The following is a 22,632-nucleotide window of genomic DNA, read 5'->3' as shown; positions in this document are numbered from 1 at the left end:
GGGCCTGGCAGGTGAGCTTGTGGCCAACATGTTGCTCATGATCACTCCCAGTGGCTCTGCCTCCCAGTTTCTCCTCTGCATCCCGGTGCGGGAGGCCTGCCCCCCAAATACTACTACTAATAGCTCATATTTATATAATACTCTTTTTTTAAGGTTACTAATGTGTTCAGTTTGTTGCATCAGAATAAACAAGTAACCACCTGACCAACCACCCACAAGGTGATAAAAGTAGCCAACTGTTCCAATTTGAGAATATATGTTAAAAATGTAGAAAGTACCATCCTGAGTGTAATTTTATAAAAAGACTATTTGGTCCTTTAAAATTTTTCCAGTCCTTTAACATATAAAAATATTCATTCCATAACTTTCTCTTATGTATAAAAAGGCTACCCAATTGTATATATAATTGCACTGCAACTATAGTACCCACATATAGTAGCCACACAGAATAAAAAAAAACTTTCTTACTTTCCTCAAAGAGGCAACCAACTCAGTGTATGTAGGAGAATTGACAGGATTTAGGTTCTCATGGCAATGCAGACCATAACCAGCCACCACATCAGATCTTAGTTTTTATTCACATTACTAAGAAGTTAGTAGTAAGAATCCAACTACACTAGTTTAAGAATATGTGTAGAGAAAGGGATAAACTACAGCTCCATTCTATACCTTCCCTTCTATCAAATAAGCAGTTTCTCACACCTCTCATATATATTTCAGAACTACCAAAAACATCCAGTGAAAATGCCAGTTATGACGTGCAATAACCACCTTTCAGTGACATGAGTCACCTGGATGTTCAATCAAGGTAGAGGTCACCCACCATTAAGAACAAATCCTATGCATTTCACACTAGAGTTGCAAGGACCAAATTCAAGATTGACCCTTATGTAAGCTGTAACAGACAGAAGCATTTGACTGCTAGAAAAAGTGACCCAATTTCAGAACCATGTTGGTCCCAAAGTGACAGGGATTGGAGAAATATTTCAGAGATGTTAAGCTGAAGTTTGGAGGTACAGTGTAGTCTTCTGACCAGAGCATCATGAAGTGGGTACTGGATTAATAGGCCCGGTTTGCATTAGGTGACCTCAAGTGCTCCACATCACCACAGGAGGAATGGACAGACTAAAAGGTCAAAGAGATCCCATCCTCCACTCTGGAAACACTCCTAAGTTAATACTATGGGCTGATTATGAAATAAGATAAGTTCTTTCAATGGCACAATTCATTGAGCCCCAGAGGTTGAAGTACATGGGGCCATACACTTTCACCTGGTATGCTTTGTAATTATGGAGTACTCTAGATTTTAAAAGATCATTGTTGAAAGTAATAAATGTTCTATGTGTAAAGATCAGAAAGTAAACAGAATAATTCAATCTAAAATCCTTCAGGTGAACACCTAATGCTATCTGGACATTAATGTATCAGGGCCAGCCCCAAGGAACACCCTTCAATTAAGACAATAATTCTGATGCAGAGCGGGTGTTATGGAGTCAGCAATTATTCCAATTACTTTACAAACACAAATAGTTGTAAAGGCCACTTTTGGCAATGTTAGAGACGATGAGCTTGAGTGGAATTTCTCAAGCCCCATCTTCAACTGAAAATCAACAGTTGGGCTGCAAAGTTCTTTAGTGATATGTTTTTAAAATCCACTGTTCTTAGAAAGCTACCTTTTGCAAAAGTCAGTAATGCAGACGCCTGAAAAGGGAGTTCAGAAGTGCTTTAGAAAGGCAGGGCCTGGGGTGGCTAGGTGGCACAGTGAATAGAGCACTGGCCCTGGAGTCAGGAGGACTTGAGTTCAAATCCGCCTCAGACACTTAACACAAAAACTAGACCTGTGACCTTGGGCAAGTCACTTAACCCCAATTGCCCTTCAAAAAGCAAAAAAAAAAAAAAAAAAAAGGCAGGGCCTGGTTGGCTACATCTTCTGGTGGCCTCTCTTGTGCTAAGAGCTCAGTGAAAATCCAGCCTTGTCTGTACCGTCTTACAGCCCTTATCAGAGTACATTTTCTCTTCTTTTGGGAAAAATGTCATTTCATCTGCCACTCTTGTGACAACCTCTTCATCTGTTGTAAAACCCCTTGATTTCATCTCTGCCCTCACACACATTTTCACATGTCTATACTCCAAGGACAGAAATGGAACAAAGTAATCAACGACACTCTTGCCTATCAGGCCACTGTGACATGAGCCACTGTTTTTGTTATTGAAGACTCCCACAGATAGCACAGGCTTCAAGTCTTTGAGCTGAATATCTTCCCTCTTTTTTCCTGCCCTCCCCAAATCGAAGGCCATTCTGATTATAAGATCACCTCCTGCATTGCTGAGGAAAATAAAGATGGCTTTCCAATAAGAGATTCCATCAACTTGCTCATAGTAGTTTAGAAATGGCTTGATGGCATCAATGAGGCCATGGTGCAATTTATCCATGTCATCAAATATGAAAACAGATCTTGCGCATGCACTCACATTTCCCCAATCCCTCTCGGCAGCACTCCACAAAGCAGCAGTAGAAGTTCGAGTAAGAGAGGTAGCCGGGGAGGGCCAAGGTGCCCAATGGCTCTGCCCCTAGTGTCATGAACAGCAGAGTGGTGGCGGTGGCAGCGGCAGAGGCGGCAATGTTGGCGGCGGCAGACTATAATACCTCTTGACTTACCAAATGCTTTCCCTGTGAAAAACTTATGCAGTAGGAAGTATAACCTAACTACCCCCATTTTACAGGTGAAAAAACTGAGCTTCAGAAAGGTAGACTGATTTGCTAAAAGCCCCAAGGATCCATATTCTAATTTGGAATTTTTTTTTCTTTATGCCAGGTCTTTCCCCTAATTGATACTAATTAGGTAGCTTATAACATTAGAGTAAGATTACTTTTCATCTTTAACTTTGTTTTCCTGTAAGGTCACATTTTTAAAAAATGACTGTCATGCCAACAGGTATATATATTAGGAAGAATGGTTTATCTAGTGATTATTTCTAAAGAGAAATCCTTTACCCACTGCGATTGATGCTTATTAACCTTGGCCTAATTGTGGTCTTGGACTAGCACTCATTTATTATTTATCTTCATGCCCTCTAACCTGGTTCTCTATCTATTTTAACCAAACAAGACAGCCCTAAGGACTCTTTTAAGCCAGCCTAAGGAACAGGCAGCCTTCCAGATGGCTGTGGGCCCTAGGCTCTATCTCTGTAACAGAATGGCTTGACTTGTACTGGAGCCAGGAGTAGAATTCACAAGACAAATGAAAATCTGGTTTTTGCATTTTGACAGAAAGCATAGCCTCAAGTTTTAATGAGGCTACTTGAAGCCTCAGCCAGTGGGGCTGGAATGGTGTTTTCGGGTATATGATACCACACTACTTCCCTGTAATCATTCCTGCATGAGGTTGACTGTCTTATTTGCCAGGAGGTCCCTAGTTAATGGTGCCACCTTCCACAGTAGTTAAAATAAAAAAGTCCCCGATTACTGGTAGTTTAACTAAAGTAGCTACAGCTATCAGTACAATGGCAGTAAAACTATAGATTTACTGGGTTATCTTATTACTGAGTCCAGTTCCTTGTCATTCTTCTCCCCCTGCCTCTGGCATTCTTCATCCTTTTTCAAGAGTTTACTACCTGGGGACAGCTGGGTGGCCCAGTGGATAGAGTACCAACCCCAGAGTCAGGAGGGCCTGAGTTCATATCTGGCCTCAGACACTTGACGCTTACTAGTTGTATGATTTTGGGCAAGTCACTTAACCCCAACTGCCTTGTTTCCCCCTCTCAAAAAACAAAGAGTTTACTAAGTGACTCAGCCTTGCTCTCAGACCCAGACCTTGCTCTTCCATACAGGAACTTGAGTATGTATGTTAATAATGCCTCCTCTTGCACCCTGGACTCTCTTGTCAACATCCTTTCAATTCTAGTGATTTAGAACCTCATTTTTCCACAGTGGGTACTTAGCAGTAAGTATCTGCTAAGCAAAAATGCTTCTTGACTCATCTCAGTCTTCCATGCTTAAATTTCATCATCTTCCATAACTGTGCTTTCTATGATCTTTTTTTTTTTGGAGGGGAGAGGGCAGGGCAGTTGGGGTTAAGTGACTTGCCCAAGGTCACGTGGCTAGTACGTGTTAAGTGTCTGAGGTCGGATTTGAACTCAGGTCCTCCTGACTCCAGGGCCGGTGCTCTATTCATTGTGCCACCTAGCTGCCCCCTCTATGATCTTAAATGAAAAAATTTCTCAGGGGTAGCTGGGTGGCACAGTGGATAGAGCACTGGTCCCCTGGAGTCAGGGGCCCCAGAATTCAAATTTGACATCAGACACTTGATACCTCCTAGTTGTGTGACCCTGGGCAAGTCACTTAACCCCAATTGCCTCCAAAAATACAATTTCTCTTTAATCAGAACCTTTTAGCTTTTTATTTCTCCCTCTGCTACACTCCTTCTAAATCTATTCTTTGTCCTCACTGTGACCTTCAGTTCCTCTGTCTTTCCTTGTTCTCCCAGTCTATCACTCCTGCTCTGGCTTTGATTTCCTTCCTTCACAATCTTCACCCTCAGGTTGACCAGTTGAATGATGTACTATCCATGAATCCTTTGCCCCCTTAGTCTGCTGGTATTCATGCCTTGCCAAACCCCAACTTTACATTACTCTCACCATCTCCTTCCTCTCCTATTCATGATGAAGATTGTTACTTAATTTTCATTGGGTCCTCACTATTATACTGCAATCTTTTTATTCTTCCCTGATTGATTCTCTATCACATTTTCTACAGTGGCTCTTTTCTTTTCTTTTTTTTTTTTGAATTAGCAATCGTGGTTAAGTAACTTGCTCAAGGTTACACAGCCAGTTATTTCTGGGTGTGGTGCTAAGTGTCAGATCCTGGATTCGATCCCTAGGTTATCCTGACACTGGAGCCGGTGCTCTTACTCGCTGTGCTACCTGGCCGCCCCCAGTGGCTCTTTTCTAAGGATCTTTGTACCACTTCCTGCCTTCCTCTCAGAAGATTTCACTTCCTACCTTACTAATATAACTGGATTTTGAGATGAGCCCTTGTAGACAGGGAGAAGTGTGCATAATTTGGCTACTTCCAGTCACAAGACAGCTCAACACTGAAGGATGTGGGTATGTCCTTTGAAATGATGAAGACATTCCTTAGTTGGCTGCCAAGCTTGAGGAGCAATTGCCTGAAAAAGCTTTAAGGGAGATTGCTATTACTTATAGAGGAGTGGCATTGTACAATTTGAGTAAGCAGACAGAATGGCAAATGGAGCAGGGGACTAGGAAATGAGGAATGGAACACTGAGGCCATAGCCTATTGGATTACAATCAAACCTGGGACTGGAGACTGTCTCTGCTTTCAGTCACTAGCATGGGACCAGGGATTGCTGACCTTCCATTTAGTAGAAAAAATACTAGACTTTGTTCTCTTCTTCCTTTTCCCTCCTTTTTACTTGTGAATAGGGCAGAAGCTGATTCTACAACTGTAAAGCTACTTATCTCATTTCTGTTTGAATTTGTTTGAAATAGTTAATTCCTTCAATCTAATTGCTTTTGATCTACAAATGGCCTTATTTGTGAATGGGAGCTGAAGCTGGGGGGAACAGTGTGTGAGTATTAGTATATAGAGATCCAGAAAGGACCATATGTTGAGCCCTCATCTGAACATGCCAGGCTTTCTCCCAGTTGGGGGCTGAGTCAAATTGAGAGAGAAAACGCTAGGATTTTGATTTATTAGTGGTTTTGGGGATGAATTTCTCAAATAGTAGAATTTACCAGAATTGGGATTTTTCTTCCTTTGCTCCAGGCTAAAAATAAATCAGAGCACAATTTTGCTCTAAGGGATAAGTCTGGCCTATTAGAATAAGTGGCTTCATTTATACCTTCTACCCTCTTTCTATGCATACTAAGAGAAAACTCCCCAGAGACAGAATGGAGGATGTTGGAGAAAAGATGGCAGGGTCTGACTAACTATGCCCAAATTCCAAAGGCAGAGGTCGAAGGGAGAAGTATCTTTTTTTTTTTTTTCCCAGGAGATGGTGAATTTTAGTTTGTCTTGTCTGGATAGAGATTTGATTTGTTCTGGAATGTTGCAGGTTGGCGAGAGAAGGGGAGAAAGCACAGATGAGGAGGTTTATTTGTTGTAATCTTTGTCCTCATTTTCATCTTCACCATCAACAGAGAGAGCTGCGAACTTGCTTGCAGAACTGAATTTAGAGGCCGGATTTTCTTCAGGTTTTTTTTTGGCTCAAATGCAGGTCTTGAATCTTGATCTCTTCTGCCATCTTTCCTATCAGAATCCTTCCAGTGGTCTTTCCTTCCTCCATCCACTGGACCACAGTTAGGGTTCCCACTTTGGCCTTTCAGTACACTCACCCCATCTACCTTATTCTCATCTTTCCTTGAAATATTAGCTGGTCCTTCCTCAGACTGCTGGGATGTTACTTTCCTCTACCACTTGTGGGAGACTTCTGCTCTGAGGAGTGTGAGCTCTGTGATGGGGCAGGAGGATTGGAGCTCCGTTTCACCCAGGCATTTTCCTTTGGTGGGGGCACAGGCATCACCTTTAAGGGAAATGGATCTGGTTTAGAAGGCTTGGAAGTTGGAGACTGAGAGTCGTCCTCCTTGTTGCGTGTTTCATTTTCTAGGGATTTCTCACTCTCCCTCCTTTGTGTGTTTCTGCCAGATGGAGCTGTCTTCCCAGTTTGTGAGAGTCACTTCCTGTCCTTGACCGTTCCTGATTTTCCTCACTTCCGCCAACGTGGGTGTCTCTCCCGGGGCAGTCTTTCTAGTTTTGGCTCCTCCAGCTGACGCTGTGGTTTCTCTTGTTCCTTTTGTAGTTGTTCCTCTACTTCTGGTTCCCTAGCAGCTGTGTCCACTGGCTTTGCTCCCCCAAAGATGGAGGCAGCTCGGCTAGACTGCGAGGCGCTAGCTGATGAATCTTCATCCTTGGGTGCACTGCGGTGCTTCAGATTCAGTTTGGGTCTGGGGGGGGGGGAGGACCTCTATCTTCACGCCTGAAATCATCTCGGCTGTAATCATCTCGAGTTCCATGACCGATCATCTCGTCTATCATATCTGTCTTCATGGTGATCTCCTCCTCCTCTGTAATCATCATCCCGACGGTACCCATTACCAAATGCTCTTCTGCCACGGCCTATCCTAGAATCAAAGCCTCTATCACAGTCTCCGCTGCCCCTGTCATCATATCGATCCTGGCCTCCATATGGGTCCATGTCCCGCAGTGGACCATCACGGTACCGGTCTGAATCATAATTATCACGATACTTGTCTCCAAAGCTATCATCACCCCTTCAAGGAGGATAGTCATCAAAGCTGTGGCAGGGCGAACCCTCCAGCCTCTGTTGGTTTTGTCAAAATCCTGATTTCGATCCCAATCACGGCCGAAGGAACGATGGTCTCTGTCTTTATCCTGTGCTTCATCAGCAACATCCACTCGTATTCTTCTGTTGCCTATAGACTCTTCATTCAGGCTCAAAGTGCTGAGCAGTGAGTCCAAACTCAGCATAACCAAAACCTTTCAATCTCTCTGGATTGCTGGGTTTGCGGGGCAAACGTATTGCACTGATATTAGTGCTCTAAGGAACTCCTTAATGGAATTCTCTGTCACATCATAGGGCAGGTTCCCTTGAAAAGCAGTGTAGGATGGCGACTTGGGAAGATGGCTCCAGTCAATATTGGGTTCCCGGGCAGCCCGTGGAGCAGTGGGCAGGATGGAACCGTCTAGTGGAGGTGCCCTGTACATATCCTCGTTGTCATTATTATGCAAAGTGGTGGAAACATCTCCTTTCCAGGTCATCAGTTTCATCAGCCCAGCTGACTGGTTTGGGCATAAAGGTGCTTCCTCCACCACCGGTGCCACCATCCTCACCAATGAAGTCTGTCAAGGTGAGGGTCTTCCTCTTCTTATTCTTCTTTTTAGCTGAAGCCCCATGTTGGGAGAGGGAAAGAGAAGCAAAGGGAGAGGAGTATCTTTTCACTTTCTACCTCAAAGGCATTCCCTACTAAGAAAAAATAGCCATCAGCAATGAGGCTACATTTCTAAAAACTTATGTATCATACCCCATTCTTTGCTTATTTGGCATAGTTTCCAAGGAGAAGATAGTCCTTCTCCCTGATAAATTGATTCACTTTCCCCCGTGTCCTTAATCCTGTCCCTTCCCATTCCATTTGAGAGCTTGCATTTTAATTTCTCCCTGTGTATTTTTTCTCCCCTCCTAACTTTCCCTTTCCCTCTCTTCACTCTCTTTTTATCTACTTCTATTTCCAGTGCTTGCAAACATACCTAAGTCTTTTCGAATCCTTAAGAATCCTTGATTTTATCCTTATAACTCCTTAAGTTATGATGCTATTAGCTCCTCTTCCTTTTCATATTGCCTCCATTTAGCACCTCTCACACACTTCTGATTTTACTTTTGACTCTACCACTCAATGGAACTTGCTTTCCCCATGGTCACCAACAGTTCTTTGACATGATAAATTGAGTTCATTTCCCACAATTCTCATCTTGCTTGCCCTTAATATGGCTTGTAACACTGTTGCCCACTTTCTCTTGAGGGTAGCTTGACTTCTTTGGAAGTGATCTCTTCCTACTTCTCCTACCTGTCTGATCATTGCCTTTTAGTACCTTTGCTGAATCAGCATTTGTTTCTTCACCATAGCTCTTGGTGTGGACCAAGGCTTTGTTCTGGGCATTCCTTTCTCTATAATTTTTCTCTCAGCTATTTCATCTGCTCCCATGGCTTCAATTATCATCTTTGATCAACTGATTCCCATACCTATATTATATGTCTTCAACTCTCTCTTGAATTTTAGTACACTTGTCAGTTGACTGGGGAATATTTATTTTCACTTGAATATCCTATTATTAACCCAAACTTACCATGCCAAAACCAGAAATAACTTCCTTATTTCTACTGAATGCACCATCAGCCTTCTAATTACCCACATGCACAACCTTGAAGTCATATTTTTTTTTTTTTGGCCTTTTGGAGGGCAATAGTGGTTAAATAACTTGCCCAAGGTTACATGGCTAGTGTTTTTGTGTGGGTGGTGGGTGTTAAGTGTCTGAGGTCAGAACTGAAGTCAGGTTCTCCTGACTCTGAAGCTGGCCGCTTTATTCACTGTGCTACCTAGCCGCCCCAAAGTCATATTTTTTGTTTTTTGTTCTTTTCCCTACCATATTTAATCAGTTGTGAAAATCTTATAGGTTATAGATCTATAACATCTCTCACATCTTCATGCCATTCACATGGCCATCACCTTAATTCAGGGCTCTAGCCTTGTCTTGCCAGACTAACACAATAGCCTCCTAATATGTGTCCATGCTACTTACAATACCAAGTTGATATTCCTATTCCATAGGTCTCATCTGTAACTTTCTTGCTTAGTTTTAATGGTTCCTCATTGCCTCTAAGATAAAATTAAATTCTTCACTTTACCATTAAATACCATTTCTACCTTTACAACCTTGCTACACATTTCTCCCTTTTGTGCATTCTTTGCTCCTGTCAAATCACCCCATTCATTATTCCCTGAACTTGGAATTCCATCTCTATACTGTGTGCATTTTATAGTGTGTCCCTAATGCTTGGCCTGTGTTTTTCTGTCATTTAGAATCATTAGCTTTGTTCAAGGTTCAACTCAGATTCCATCTCCTATATGAAGCCTTTCCTAACCCTGCCAACAGTTAAAGCTCTCTCTCTCTTCCTCTTCAAATTATGTTGTATTACTTCTCTGTATGTATGTAGTATGGGCCTCAGGAAAATAAAACCTCCTTGGTGGCAGCTGCACCCTCTTTTTGTCTATACCTAGCACGGCGTTTTTTGTCTCTCATGTAGAGATATTTATTTACATATTTGCTTCCCCATTAGTATGTCAGCTCCTTGGGGTCAGGGCAGGTTTTTATGTTTGCCTTTCTTTGTATTACCAGTACTCAGCACAGTGCTTGGCACAGAGGAATTGCATCCATGATGTTTGTGGATTCATTGATTCAAATATCCAGACTTTATATGTCATAAAAAACTCTGTACTCAATAAATGTTTAATAACTTTACTCTCTTTTAAGGCAGCCTGTGATTATGTTAGGGTTTTTTTTTTTAATTATATTGAACTTGTACTCTACTATAGCCTACAGGTAGTAAGTACTACACTCCCCTCCAATTAATTCATCCCTACCTCCTTAGTTACTCAGAATTCAGTTAATTCTACCTCTGGCAAGATCTTTTTCAAATGTACATTTATATCCTTTTAACCCCTCCTTCAAATTCTAAGGAAAGTCTATCTACCTCAGGGGAAAAAAACCCCAGCAAAAATCCTCTCTCACTCCTAGCCCCTTTTTACCTTCCATTTGTGGGCCAAAGATTGATGTTAAGCACAGAATTAGACAATCCCAGAATCTCTTGAGTTAGAAAAGAGCATCTGGTCTGACACATATTTGGAGTATATAGAATATGAAACATGAAGGGGAACATACTTTTGAATAGTGACAATTGTCAGGAAGTTTCCTTATTTTAAGCCAAAATCTGCCTCCCTATGAGCCCAACCCATTGCTCATAGTTTTGCAGGTCAAACAGAGTACATCTAGCCTCTTTATTATATTATAGACCTTCACCTACTGTAAGACCATTATCATGTCTATACTAAATCATCTCCATGTTTAAAATCCCCATTTCACAGAATTTCAAGATTGTAAGGGATCTCAGAAATCATCTAGCCTTCTACCTCATCTCCAAGAAGTGGCCATCTACTCTTTTTTTTTTTTTTTGGCTTTTTGGAGGGCAATTGGGGTTAAGTAACTTGCCCAAGGTCACACGACTAGTTGTGTGTGTGTGTGTGTGTGTGGTGTGTGTGTTAAGTGTCTGGGCCCGATCCAAACTCAGGTCCTCCTGACTCTGGGGCCAGCACTCTACTCACTTCCACACCTAGCTGCTTGGCTATCTACTCTTTAATTCAGTAATTGTGTGTGTGTGTGTGTGTGTGTGTGTGTGTGTGTTTTGATAGTGTGATTGACCCACTATTTTCCTGGACAGTGAATTCCACTTTGCCTAGCTTTTCCTTACTATAATTAGGATTTTTTTCTAAAGTTACTCCAAACTTAATGTACATTTTAGCAACAATCACCCACCACTACTGGTTTTACCTTTTTGGGGCAGGCCTAAAAGTGGGATCCCTTTGCCATTATAATAGCCCTTCAAATAGCTGAATACAATTATAAAACACTTTGAATAATTGAAGCTGGGATCCAGTCAATTCCTTTTACAAATGAAGGGACTGAAGCCCAGATGCAGACTTTGAGTGATTTGCTAGTCATGAATAAACCATCTAGACTGGTGCTTGCCCCTGGTATAATTTTATCAAGGAAGAGGAATGTCCTAAGTTTTGAAGTGAGATGGAATATCATTAAATTATTGTGTGGGGTGGGAGGGAAACAAAATAAGCACCTGCTAAATGGGGGGGGGGGAGGAAACCCCATCAAACCTCTAAATATATATATATGTATAAAAGAACATTGGCCACTAACCTTGAATAAATGTCCTTGATGGTACCCCTGAAGTCTCCCAAGTTTCTACCATAATCTTCTCCTCACAGTGTCTTGACACAGCTTGGTTTTATTAAGTGTCTATTGAATTGAACTCTTGATTCAGCCTTAGGTACTTGCATTTAGGAAAATAAAACAAATTTCACTTTTGGCCATATCACTCCCCTGGTCAAGAATTACCTATGTTATCTCATTTAATCCTTACAACACTGAGAGCTCCATGCTATTATTCTCATTTTACAGATGAGGAAACTGAGGCAAAGAGCAGCTATCAATAATCATCTATAATATTATTTATAGGGAAAAATGAGCAGCTGATGTTCAAATGGGCCTTCTTTAGGCACATTTATTCAGAGGAACTTTTGGAACCCAGCCCGTACCTATAGCAAACAGCTGATACTTCTGCTAGAACATTTTCAGCTTAAAGAGGTAATGTGATACTATGGAAAGGTTGCTGGATGTTGAGTCTGAGGACTTGGGCTTGAATCTTGGCTTTGCCTTTGTGACCTTGGGCAAGTCTCAACCTGCCTGGACCCTGTTTTTTTCCTCTATAAAATTAGAAGCTTGGACAAGATGGTCTCTGAGGCCTTTTCCAAATCTATGACCCCTGTATGATCCTTGTATATGCAATATGGTGAGACTTAGCTAGTGACTGGAAACAGATGGCATCTTGCTGATCAATTAGGCATTGACCTGCTTGCTCCTGTAAGTGAGTCTTTGGGGAGTGACTAAATAAAGGATCCAATACTTTGATTCAGTGCTACTTTGCAGACATTATGGGAGTTAATAAAACTCATTATCTCTTGGCTATTTAACTTCCTTCTGACTAGGGACAAAATGTTAATTTGACTTAGTTATTTTTAATTAAAATAACTTCCATTCAGAAAGCAGAGCGGTAACCAAAACTTAGCAGCAATATATTAGTGAAATTATGACTTTTCTGCTAAAATTCTTTTCACTTCTCCTACAGAGGTTGCCTCAGTGCCTAAAAAATCTACTAGAATTTCTGGGTTAGTGTTTTCCTTAGGCATAAGCACAAAATTTATTCCATATAGTCCTAGGGGTGGGGAGGTGTGGGAGAGAAAAAAAGAATTTATTAAAAATTTTTTGTTCCATGGACTAATGTATAGTTAAGTAAAAAGAAAAATAGTAGCAAAAAGGAGAAATAGAAATTTAATTGAACTGAATTCAAGAAGAATTCTACTTAAAGAGAAAAAAAGAATGAAAGTCTAAAAACTTAGTTCTGTTGCTCTAAACAAAAGAACTGGGCTGGATTATCTGCATTTCATTTTTTTAAGGGTCCCTCTTACACATAGGATTTATATGTAGAAGATAAATATTTCAATTAAGCTAATAAGTAAAGTCAAAAGCAATAGAATATGCTAATGAACCCGATTTAACAATGTAAGTTAAAAATAACTCCATTATCCTGATTTATTTTAAAAGGCAATAATACATTTCCCTTTTTGTCAGATACTCTAGTGGGCCCTAAGGACACTTGATTATGCAGAAAAGTATTTGAACTGTTGGCTAGCTTTTGTGTACTAAGCTGGAAGGGAGATAGCAGAGAAGTAGAGGCAGTAAAGACAAATAGTTTGCAGAAGGGTAGACCTCTGGGGATCCCTGGAAGTGGGACTCTCCCTGACCACTGCCCTAGGCAATTTTACCTGGCTGATACTTGGTGGGCAACAGCTTTGATATAGTAATAAAATCATTGGTTATTAAAACTGGACCCAAATCTCGTCTCTTGAGTCTACCTGTTTGGCCTTGGGTAAGTCTCTTGATTCCTCTGGGCCCCAATTTAGATAATCTCCAAATTCCCTTTCAGTTTTAAATCCTATGAACTATTACTGTGCTTTCTACCCTGCATAAACCCCAGTCTAGTCCCAGGTGGATCAGATTTACCATTTAATTAAACATCTTTCAGTTACTTCTAGTGAGCCTCTATAATAGTCCTATGAAATAGGTTATCCCTAGGATTTCCATTTTACGAATCAGAAAACTGACTTTCTGTCATTTATGTCATTCATTTGCTTTGTGACCCAGATCTCACTAACTCGCCTCTTTCAAGACAGCTCTCAGCCTCCCTGAGATTTATAAAATGTTTATTTTATAACTGTAGTGCTGTGCTGCATGCATTTAAGAATAATAATGACCTTGTCAACTTGGACATTGAATAGCACCTATCAGTTAATCATTCCCTTCAAGCATAAATTATTGCCCACAAATGCTGCTTGCTCCTTTGGTGGGATTGTTAATCCATTCATTGATGACTGGCTTATGAACAAGTGAAGAGATTTACCTCCAGGTGAGCCTTAGTGGAAGTAACCCATCAACCAGCCTCAGCTCAGAGAGCCAAAAAGCTAACGTTGAGTTAGCAGATGTCCCAAAATATTTGTCTACCAGATACTGGCCCTGTGTTAGTCTTGAAAGGGGCTTCCCAGAGCCAAAACCAGGTTCTTTGCAAGTTCCTAGAGAGGAATTTACAAAACTTGCCAACCAACTCTAATTGCCCTAAAGCTTTCACTGCATTGTGATTATCCCTTTGGGTTTCAGTGTCTTTATTTAAGTAAAAAGACAAAGCACTTAGCAGATCTTTTAACAAAGCTTCTTATAACCTTAACCCTACTGTGCTTTTGTCTTGCTTCAAGTACAGGTTTGGAGCTGGGCAGCTGATGGATGTGGGTAAATAACAAAACCTTTTATCAGGCAAATGGATGGGATGCAAAGAAATATGCAAGAAAAGATGCCAATTAAAAAGTCCTTAACTAACTTTACTAGCACACTTTAGAATCATCTTTATTATTTTAAAAGGGAATCTTGGTTAGCGATATCTTGCCTTTGTAAAATTGAAAAATTTCTTTGGTCAAAATCACACTGAATTCCCTATTGGCTTTAATAAGCATTGGAATATATGATGCTAAGTAAAGAAAGTGGATAAACTCGGAGGAAATTGTACTGCTTAAAAATGTTAGAAAATTATCTATCCAGTGCTTCTTAGCCTAAGGTTCATGGAAAGGGGGTCCATGGATAGATTTCAGGGGAAACTTGTTAACTTATATGGGAAAAAAATTCATCTTTATTTTCACCAACCTCTAGCTGAAATGTAATATTTCCTTCAATTATTTAAAAACATTTTTGTTTCTGAAGGGATCCATAGAATTCACTGGATTGCCAAATGTATTTATGACAAAGAAAAGAAAGTTTATATAGTCCATCCATATCTAGCCTAACCCCTCATTTAACAGATGCTCAATTATTTGAAAATAGCAAATTTAGATGTTTTTATCTTTTTGCCATACTCACTTAGATCCATTAATTTTTATATGTCATGAATATAAAGACAAGATTTTCCTTCTATTATTCTGTTTGCACTTATAAGATATACTTCCACTCTCTTTTGTAAAACATGCTGTGGAGCCCTTATTCTAGATCACACTCATGTTGGCAAATTGGTTCCCCAGAGGGTAGGCTTCTACTGGACCCAGATGGGATGGGAATGGCTATTTAGTACTATAGTTCACAAGCCCTACTTGGTGTGCTTTCGGTGACTATCAGTTAATATCAATTAACCAACTAGACTGAATTAACTTTTAGCTAGAGATATAGTTGTAGAGTAAGAATATTTGGTGTAAAACATTCCCCACAAAAGTCTGGGGAACAAGTTCCCACAAGTACATATGGAATCCAGGAGAAAGGGAGCTCAAGCTTAGAAAGAAATGGCAAAGGGTTGAGCAACACAACTCCTGGAAGTCTTTCTTTTTCTTGAACATCTTGTTCCTTCATTGGGCCATCTTGAACTTTCCCATAGGAATCCTTCTGCTGGCGTCCTTGTAGAATGCTAAAGCTGTATTTCCTCAATATATCTACTTTGTCCTTGCCTCCCACTGCAGACATGCTTGCTAGTCATTACTGTTCTATGGAAACTGCCAGAAAATCAGTGAGAAGTCCTTCTTTGCTTTTCAAATTCAGTCTTCTGGTTATGGGAGGAGGGGAGAAAACAGCCTCTTCTCCCCCTCCTCCCAAGTGATTCTCTTTCATGGATTTGGGTGGAACTCATCATCCTCTGTGCTGGTCAGACACTGGAATGATCTTGGATTCTGAATTAGCTCACCATTTTATGGAAAACCCACAGGGCATGATAGAGCTGTACATTGACTTACAGCCTTTGGTTGATGTATTCAGTAGACATGTTCTGACCTGATAAAGGTAGCTTGTTCTGTTAAGCTCTTCCCCCACCCCACACACACTTTATTTAAAGAAACAAAGTCTAGCATAGCAGTCACATTTCAACATTCTTTTTTTTAATTTCTTTTTTCTTTTTTGGAGGGGGGAAGGCAGGGCAATTGGGGTTAAGTGACTTGTCCAAGGTGTTATATGTCTGAGGCTGGATTTGAACTCAGGTCTTCCTGACTCCAGGCCTGGTGCTCTATTCACTGTACCACTTAGCTGCCCCTCAACAAATATTTCTTAACTGTCTACTCTGAAAGGTCACTGTGTTAGACACTGAAGCTATGAAAAGACTTTGATATATCACATGATCTCAAAAGTGTGGGTAATACCTTCCCTGAATGCATTTTGAGTTAACTCATCTATGCTAGAAGCCTTCTTATAAGGTTTTTTTAAAATTTTTTTTAAAAGCAATCGGGTTAAGTAACTTGTTCAAGGTTACACGGCCAGGTGTTTCTGGGTGGGTGCTAAGTGTCTGAGCCCGGGATTCGATCTCCAGGTCATCCTGACACTGGAGTCGGTGCTCTTACTCGCTCTGCTACCTGGCCGCCCCTAAGGTTGTTTTTTTTTTTTTTTGCTTCTTGATATAGTAGTTCTATATTCAGGCCTTCTATTTGTTATCCTTCACTCTTGCTATGTGACCAGTTAACCTTCTTTTCTGATTATGTATTTCCTTGATAATATTGCATGCACTTCTTTCATTTAAGTTATCACTGATATTATGTATCATATTACCAATATTACTAATGCAATCCAGTGACACTGGCCTCTGCCATTCCTCACACAAGGCATTCCATCTCTGGGCATTTTCACTGTCTTTCTCCATTGCCTGAATGTTCTCCTTCCTCATCTCTGCCTTCTGACTTCCCTTACCTCTTTCAAGTAACAGCTACAATCTCACTTTCTACAGGAAGCCTTTTCTTGTTCCCTTTAATTCTAGTGCCTTGGGGGCAGCTAGGTGGTGCAGTGAGTAGAGCGCTGGCCCTGGAGTCAGGAGGACCTGAGTTCAATTATGGCCTTAACACTTAACACAAAACTAGCCATATGACCTTGGGCAAGTCACTTAACCCCAATTGCCCTGCCTTCCCTCCTCCAAAAAAAAAAGCAAAAAAAAAAGTCTAGTGCCTTCCCTTTGCTATTATTTCCAATTTGTCTGTTATGTAGCTTATTTGTATATAGTGGTTTGCACATTTTCTTCATTTTTAAAATTTTATTTATTTAGTTTTAGTTTTTAGCATTCACTTCCATAAGATTTTGAGTTCTAAATTTTTTCCTCTTCCCTCACTTCCCCCTTCCCCAAGATGGCATGCAATCTGATATAGGCCATACATATACATTCATATTAAACATATTTTCACATTAATCATGTTGTAAAGAAGAATTAGAACTAATGGGAGAAACTACAAGAAAGAAGAAACGAAAAAATAGAGAGCAAGAGCAAATAGTATGCTTCAATCTACATTCACACTCTTTAATTCTTTCTTTGGATGTTGATAGCATTTTTTCATCATTAGTGTTTTGGGGTTGTCTTGGATACTTACATTGCTGAGAAGAGCTAAGTTTATCAAAGTTAGTCTGTGTATAATGTTGCTGTTACTGTGTACAATGTTCTCCTGATTCTGCTCACTTCATTCACCATCAGTTCATATAAGTCTTCCCAGGTTTTTCTGAAGTCTACCTGCTCATAATTTCTTATGGAACAATTACATTCTTATACCACAACTTGTCCAGCCATTCCCCAATTGATGGGCATCCCCTCAATTTCCAATTCTTGGCCACCATAAAAAGAGCTGCTATCAATATTTTTGTACATGTGGATCCTTTTCTCACTTTCATAATCTCTTTGGAGTATAGACCTAGAAGTGCTATTGCAGAGTTAAAAGGTATTGCACATTTTTATAGCCCTTTGGAGATAGATCCAAATTGCTCTCTAGAATGGTTGGATCTGTTTCCAACTCCACCAACAAAGCATTAGTGTTCTCATTTTCCCACATCTCCAGCATTTATTATTTTCCTGTTTTGTTGTGGTAGTCAATCTGATAGGTGTGATGTGGTACCTCAGAGGTGTTTTGATTTGCTCTAATCAATAGTGATATAGAGCATTTTTTCATATGACTATAGATAGCTTTAATTTCTTCTTCTGAAAACTACCTGTTCACACAAGGATAGTCTTTTAAATAATACTTATTTATCATTTAAACCACTTAAAAATAATTATCTAAATAAACCATTTAGATATTTAAACCACAGAAAATCTGTTAACTTTTTAAAGATATTTTAGAGGGAAATAACTATGGTAGTTAAAAAACAAAAATAACCCAAAGCCCTAGCCATGTGAATAATTTTCCATGACTGCAGAAAATGACCTGGGATCCCTCCATGTTCTTTCTTTCTTTTTTTGCTTTTTGGAGGGCAATTGGAGTTAAGTGACTTGCCCAAGGTCACAGGGCTAGTAAGTGTTAAGTGTCTGAGGCTGGATTTGAACTCAGGTCCTTCTGACTCCAGGCTGGTGCTCTATTTGCTTCACCATCTAGCTGCCCCATATTCTTTCTTAAAGTGCAAGCCAGCTGCCCACACTGTCCTTTGGTATTCACCTTCAATCACTGCAGAAGTCATGAATTCACTTCAGCTTTTTGTTGTCAATTCAGTTTTTAGATCAGAGACCATTTTTTTCTTTCCTTTGACTTCAAGTAGCAATGATAGCATAACTGGCCGTGTAACCTTGAGCAAGTTACTTAACCCCAATTGCTTAGGGGCAGCCAGGTGGTGAAGTGAGTAAGAGTGCCCGCCCCAGTGTCGGGAGACCTGGGATCGGTTCAGGCCTCGGATACTTGGCACCCACACAAAAATAACTGGCTGTTTAACCTTGAGCAAGTTGCTTAACCCCAACTGCTTACTTAAAAAAAAAAATATATATATATATATATATATATATTTTTTACTATATATATACTATATACTATATATATATATATATATATATATAGTAATGATAGCAGTGGCCATTCTAGTAACAGATTTTTGGTTTTTTTATCCAAGGAAAAATTTTATGACTTAGTAATTAAATACTTTCTTCTCTTTCTATTAACTCATCTTGGCAAAGTTTGGATAACCTTTTTTTTAAAGGAAAAATTGGACAAGCTTTTTTAAAATGTATATATAAAGCAGTATTTTTAGTTTTGCATACAGAAAAATTCCCTTTAGAATTATCAATGATTTTATTTGGAAAGAGAAATTTTGGAACCAGTTTAGGGCTAAATAGGGAGATACTGAAACATGGTCTCAAAAAAGAAGGAAGGACTTGGTTAAATTATTTTTTCTTTTGAATATGTAAAACAACCATATTTGGTAGGGACTTTTTAATCTCAGTAGCCAAATTAAGAATTTTCTTTTGCTTGGAGACACATTAACACCTTGGGAAGAGCGAATTTGAGTTGGCCATGGGCATATTGTATATATGGTCCATTTATGGAGCTGTTTATGACTGCCAAACACCACCGTCTTTGTAAAGTAAATAAATATACATCTTTATCTCATTTAAAATTTATACATATATATATATATATTTCTATATGTAAAGTGCATAGTATAGTGCCTGGCATCTAGCAGGCAATTAATAAGTGTTTATTGATTGACTGACTCACTGAATTCTATCTGCCTATGCTTAAAAAACCTCCAAAACTACAGAAAATGGGCTATTACAGAATTGTGGCCAAGTCCATCAAATATTGACCAGTTGGCACCCTATTCCTGTCATTAAGCAAGGGAAGAGGAAGGTAATGATATGTATGTATGTGTGTGTATGTATATTTACATTTGCAAATAACTCTACTTCAGAATGTGATAAGGGTAAAGGAGAGGTCCCAAGTATTATGGGAAAGTTGAGATTAAGATAATTTTCAGGTGGAAGGATTAGGAAAGGTTTCATGGAGGACATGAGGTCTATGTTGAACCTTGGAAGAAGAGAAAAGTTTTGATAGAAAGAGATGAAGCAAAAGTTCATTGCAGTCATAAGGAATAGCAGGTACTAAAAAGCTCAGAGATGGGAGGGGGCAGAATAAGAAAGGAGAAAAGGGCTAGTCTGGCTTGGCTTGGGGGGGCAGCTAGGTGACTCAGTGGATAGAGCACTGGGCCTGGAGTCAGGAAGACCTGAGTTCAGATATAGCCTCATTTATTAGCTGTGTGACCCTGTGCAAGTCACTTAACTCTGTTTGCCTCAGTTTCCGCATCAGCAAAATGAGCTGGAGAAGGAAATGGCAAACCACTCTAGTATCTTTGCTAAGAAAACCCCAAATGGGGTCACAGAGAGTCAGACAGTCATGACTGAAATGACTGAATAACAACTGGTTTGACTGGATTATACAGTCTGTGAAAAGGCTAGAAAGACATTTTGGAAGTAGATTATAGAAGACCTGGAAGGTTAGGATAAGTAAAGATTTAATATTTTATGCTATAACAAAATGAGGGGCCAGTGAAGGTTTTTAATAAGAGTGACCTGATCAGAGTTATGCAATTATTAATGAAAACATACTTTAAGAAGACATGCAGTATGAATGACAGATTGGGGTGGGGTATAGAGGAATTGGAGGCTGGAAAATCAGTTAGGGGCTATTACCATAGTTGAGGTAAGAGATGATGAGGGCCTGAATGAGTGTATGTTTTATAGAATATCAGATTTGGAAGAACTATCAGAAACCAATTAGTCAAATAATAAAGCAATGTTGTCTAGTGGAAAGAAAACTGGAGTCATAGGATCATTGACTCTCTTATTTAAAATCCAAGGCTCTTAGAAGACATGGGCTTATATTTCAGTTCTTTGTTATTATTGTTGAGTCATGTTTAATGCTTCATGACCCCATTTGGGGTTTTCTTGGCAAAGATACTGGAGTGGTTTGCTACTTCCTTCTCCAGCTCATTTTACATATGAGGAAACTGAGGCAAAAAGAGCTAAGTGACTTGTCTAGGGTCACACAGCTAGTAAGTGTCTGAGGCCAGATCTGAACTCAGGAAGATGAGTCTTCCTGATTCTGATCTGATGCTATGCACAGTCACCTAGCTGCCTGAAATCCCCCACATTTCATTTCTTCTGACTACTACTACTGTGACCTTAATCAAGACATTGAATCTCTCTTGGCCTCATTTTCCTTATTTGAAAAATAAAAGCATTGGACTACATGATCTCTATGGTATCTTCCAGCTTTAAAATCATATGATCCTAGTTCTACTCAGGCCAAATGATTACAGTAGGAGTGATAAGCAAAGGATGGATAGGAGAGATATTATTGTGGTAGAAAGCCAGTTTGGGGTTTTGTGAATCCCAGTGACTTAGTTTGGTGCTGCTGGGAACCCCAAAATGTCAGGGTATGGGGGGGGGAAGCTTCTGCCTGGAAAGAATTCAAGCACTCAAGCCTTCTTTCAGTCAAAGTAGGAAGGTTTATTTTAACACCAAAAGAAGCAGGCTAGATTCCTAATGAATCTGTGCCTTGATGGGGGTAAAATTAATATGTATATACAGAAAAGACAATGAGAAGATCTGGATGGGATTAAGGAATGGTAAATAGCCTGGGGTGGCCCAGGTTCACCAGTGACAGGAGTTGTGGTCTAGGGGGCCCCCCGGAGCCACTGTGAAAACACTGTTGAGTATCAAGGTGGGCTGGGCTAGGCCAAATGCCTTGCACAAGACACCAGTGATTTGGGCTGCTGAAATGTGTGGGAAAATTCAGGGAATGGGTTGCTGAAATGTATGGGAGCATTTAGGGTCCAGGTCCTATCATCCTGTCAGTAGAATGGTAATGATTTGGTGACAGATTATATGGGAACTAATGAATAAATGAGTGAGCAAATAATGTTAATAGGCTCAGTAAAATGGTAATGATTTGGTGACAGATTACATGGGAACTAATGAATAAATGAATGAACAAATAATATTAATAGGCACTATAATCCACTATCTGTAGATACAGATAGAAATATGGAACAGTCCCTTCTCTAAAGAAGTTTACATTCCAATTGGAGAGGAAATGTATATAGGACTATGCACTCTGGGTCAGATAGAAAGGTTCAATGGTCCTTAGCTACAGAAGCAAGGCAAATAGTAATGTATCTTCTTTAGTGTAATTTTCATTGATAAAACTACATCCATTTCTGATGTTGAACACTTTGATGGATGCCAAAGACTTTGGGGTGAGAACTTTATTGCTGGGTCTTCCATGAAAGCAATCAAAAAATATTTAAGTGCCTACTATATGCTAGACACTGTCCAAGATTACACATTGAGTTCAGGAATATTAGAACTTCTGTTTCATTTTATATAAAAATGAGAAATCAAGTTTTGCTAGTATTTACTATATAGATTGACACTGGTATCCTTGCTTGGTCTGTAGATCAATTGTCATGTACAAGGTATCCTGAGAAAAGACTGGAAGTTCCATATGATTGAGGGGATGGCATCAGCCCTTTTTGAGTAGAAATTGTTTCATTCTTTGTATTTGTATCCCCAGAACCTAACATAGTGCCTGTCATATAGCAGTTACTTAATAAACTCTCATTAATTGATTGCAGTATATTGTACATTTTGCAGTTTGTCTGTTTAGATGAATTTACTGATTTTTAGTATTTTGTATATGTATTTTATCATTTTAACTCAACTAACCTTCATAAAATGGACAACTTTAAACAATTCATGCAAAGAAATCAAAGCTTAAAGATGATATGAATAATGTGAACATAAGCAAGGAATAAGACAATGGTGGGGCTGACACTTATTTCACTCCCTGCAGAAACTCTTCATCAGTTTTCCTCATGGCTTAATAGGTACCAAATTAAAAAAAAAATTTTTTTTTCTTGATTTATAGAGCAAG

General features: G+C 39.7%; 1 protein-coding gene and 2 pseudogenes across 1 annotated transcript; all 3 read right to left on the bottom strand.

The window, feature by feature from the left end:
• The window catches only part of LOC138170277 (mitochondrial import receptor subunit TOM40 homolog), a 6,694-nt pseudogene extending 1,339 nt beyond the window's left edge, over positions 1-5,355 (bottom strand).
• On the bottom strand, positions 1,909-2,529 carry LOC138169888 (torsin-1B-like; the record flags this gene model as incomplete). Its single annotated transcript, XM_069099467.1, has 1 exon — positions 1,909-2,529. A coding segment is annotated over one exon (573 nt), but the record flags the coding sequence as incomplete, so codon positions are not given.
• Positions 5,356-6,115: 760 nt separating the features above from the next.
• LOC138170276 (eukaryotic translation initiation factor 4B pseudogene) overlaps positions 6,116-22,632 on the bottom strand; it is a 45,806-nt pseudogene continuing 29,289 nt past the window's right edge.

The sequence above is a fragment of the Petaurus breviceps genome, unplaced genomic scaffold (genome assembly GCF_028583685.1).
Source record: "Petaurus breviceps papuanus isolate PSGF00001 unplaced genomic scaffold, PetGlider_PUasm1.0 38, whole genome shotgun sequence".
Classification (NCBI taxonomy): domain Eukaryota; kingdom Metazoa; phylum Chordata; class Mammalia; order Diprotodontia; family Petauridae; genus Petaurus; species Petaurus breviceps.
Note: the sequence above shows the minus strand (reverse complement) of the source record. Positions and strands in the feature narration are given on the sequence as shown.